At 41.4% G+C, this 2500-nt stretch overlaps 1 protein-coding gene across 1 annotated transcript in view; it reads right to left on the bottom strand.

The window, feature by feature from the left end:
* Nucleotides 1-2500, bottom strand: part of tmem259 (transmembrane protein 259) — a gene marked incomplete at its 5' end in the record, with an annotated part of 13207 nt that overhangs the window by 6200 nt on the left and 4507 nt on the right. Inside the window, 2 exon segments of the mRNA XM_034196717.1 lie at nt 998-1081; nt 2484-2500. The exon segment at nt 2484-2500 is cut by the window's right edge and continues 41 nt beyond it. Coding sequence (XP_034052608.1) covers nt 998-1081; nt 2484-2500 — 101 coding nt within the window.

Below are 2500 nucleotides of genomic sequence, written 5' to 3' on the forward strand. Positions count from 1 at the left end.
CACCTTGACCACCTTCACCACCACCTTGACCACTTTCACAACCACCTTTACCACCACCTTCACAACCACCTTGACTACCTTCACCACCACCTTGACCACCTTCACCACCACCTTGACCACCTTCATCTGGAACATGAGTAACTACACTCTGGATGTAAGTTCCTCTACATGGACTATAACTTACTCCACTCGCGACATGACTGCCCTCAAATCTGGTCATGAAAACCTCCGACCAGACATGACTAACCACCTCCTCAAACCTCTTCTTGCTCCATTTTATTTTGTACATTGCACATCTCAAAACATTCTCTTGCATTTGAATACATATTGTATTTGATGTATTTGTCCTATATACATTCATGTTGCATTGTTGGAAGAGCCTGTGACTTACATTTTCATTGCTATATCTTAACTATCTTAACAGCACATCACCAGGACGGACCTTTACTCCCAGCGGCTCAGGAAGAAATCCCTCAAGATTATGAAAGACCCCCATCACCCCAGCCACAAACTGTTCTGTCTGCTGCCGTCTGGCAGGCGGTACCGCAGCATCCGGACTGAAACCACCAGACTCAGAGACAGCTTCATCCCCCAGGTAATAAGACTGCTAAACACCTGAACTTTGAAACAACATCCATAACATTCATCTGGCTGCTACTTAGAAATTATTGATCTAATATATCATATTCCAATCTCTTATTATACTCTTATTGCACTATTTCTATTCTATTTTATTTGTATTTACTTGCCCTATTTTTTCTGTTTATCTGTGTTATTGTGTTGCTCTGTTGGAGGAGCCTGTGACCTCAGATTTGCGTTGTCATACCTACACTGTAGCTAAGTACAAAGGACAATAAAAGCCTTTAATCTTGAATTGAAATCAGGAGCTGACGGCATCGACCTCAGTATATGACTTCCTCTACTCACGATAAGACCACCTCCACTGCCTCCACTCAGGAAATGAACGCAGGACTTGATTTCACGGATGTGGACTTACCGACGAGGGCCAGGATGACGGTGAGCAGAGGGGCTGCTGGGAAGGCGATGGTCATGTTCATCTCCAGCATCTGAAGAAGGTCCACTGAGGAGAGAGGAACACATCAGATCAATAAACAACAACATTCTGGATCAACGCAAGTAATCAGTTCAACTACTACGGGACATTCACACACGAGAATCCTGGGAAAAGTATTGTTTTAAAGGTGATTCTTCATCTACAGTCAAAACGTATCGAACACATTTCAAAATGCAAAGACGAGAACATATTATAGTCACTTCATATATTATATATTCAAAGTTTTAGCTTGTATTGTCAAAATGATACTTATACTGTCAGTTATGTGTGATTGCACCATCGGGAATGCTTGGAATTTTGCTGTGTAGTGACAATAAAGAAATGTATAAATCTATCCATCTATCATATGTTTAAACCTAAGGCTTCACAACCTGACTACTTTAGTGTATTGTATGTATAGTCAAATTCCTCGTACGTGTCAACCTTCCTGGTAATAAACCCGTTTCTGTTTCTGATTAATTGTTCGTGTAACTAATCACTAATGCAAAAGAACACAGTGTGCTGAAAACAGCCTGACGGATATATAACAATTCAGTTGTCAGCATTTCGAACGCTGTGCTCCGGCGTCTGAAACCAATACAGCCGGTTAAATATAGAACAATCCTGGAGGCCTTCATGAAGCTTAATTTGCAAAATGCTAATTAACAGGCCTCCTCCTGCAGTCTGTGCAGAAAGATGTTCGGTGGGTCAACAGGAAGTCATTTTGCATCCCTGAGAAAACTCACACTGTGGGACGAAAAGACCTCACGTGTTTCTGTACTGATACAGATATTTAGTACACATCAAGCTATTTGGTTTACACCTTGAACATAACTAGGATGTGTGCATGTGACAGGTGGGTATGGTGCATTGATAGCCTGCTACTAGTGACCGGAGAGAAAGTTCATTGCTCGTTGTTAAAGCATTTGCTAAGGGGAAAATGATTATATATAAATGGTAATGTAGTTGAATTGTAGGATGTTTGGAAAGGATGAGAAGGTGTTCTGTCTGTGCTTGTTTGTGTTCGTTTTGGAGACGTGTGATCTGTTGAACTGTGATCGACTAGATGGCCTTGATCTGGGAGCCGTTTAGGTTTTTGATATCTTGTCAATGATATTGTGGAAATGAAGGAGTCTCATGATTGAAATACAGTGTTAATAGACAAGTGTATGTACTCTTACAAGAGGCTTTTTGCATGTGTGCTATTGAAAGGTGTTGCATTTGTTATCTCACTCGAGTAAAGTACCGGCAAGTGAAACTTAACTTTGACTCTTTGACTTCTATCAGGGGCGTAACATGCACACTGCACTGCACTGGGTTTATTCTGTGAGTCAGGTACTACAGTTTCTTAGACTGGACCACACTGTTGTTCTGGTTTAGATTAAACTCTTCTGGATTGTGTGGGTGTGAAGTCTCGGAGGAAACTGACCGATGAAGACGAAGATC

The sequence above is a fragment of the Gymnodraco acuticeps genome, unplaced genomic scaffold, assembly GCF_902827175.1.
Source record: "Gymnodraco acuticeps unplaced genomic scaffold, fGymAcu1.1, whole genome shotgun sequence".
NCBI classification, from domain to species: Eukaryota; Metazoa; Chordata; class Actinopteri; order Perciformes; family Bathydraconidae; genus Gymnodraco; species Gymnodraco acuticeps.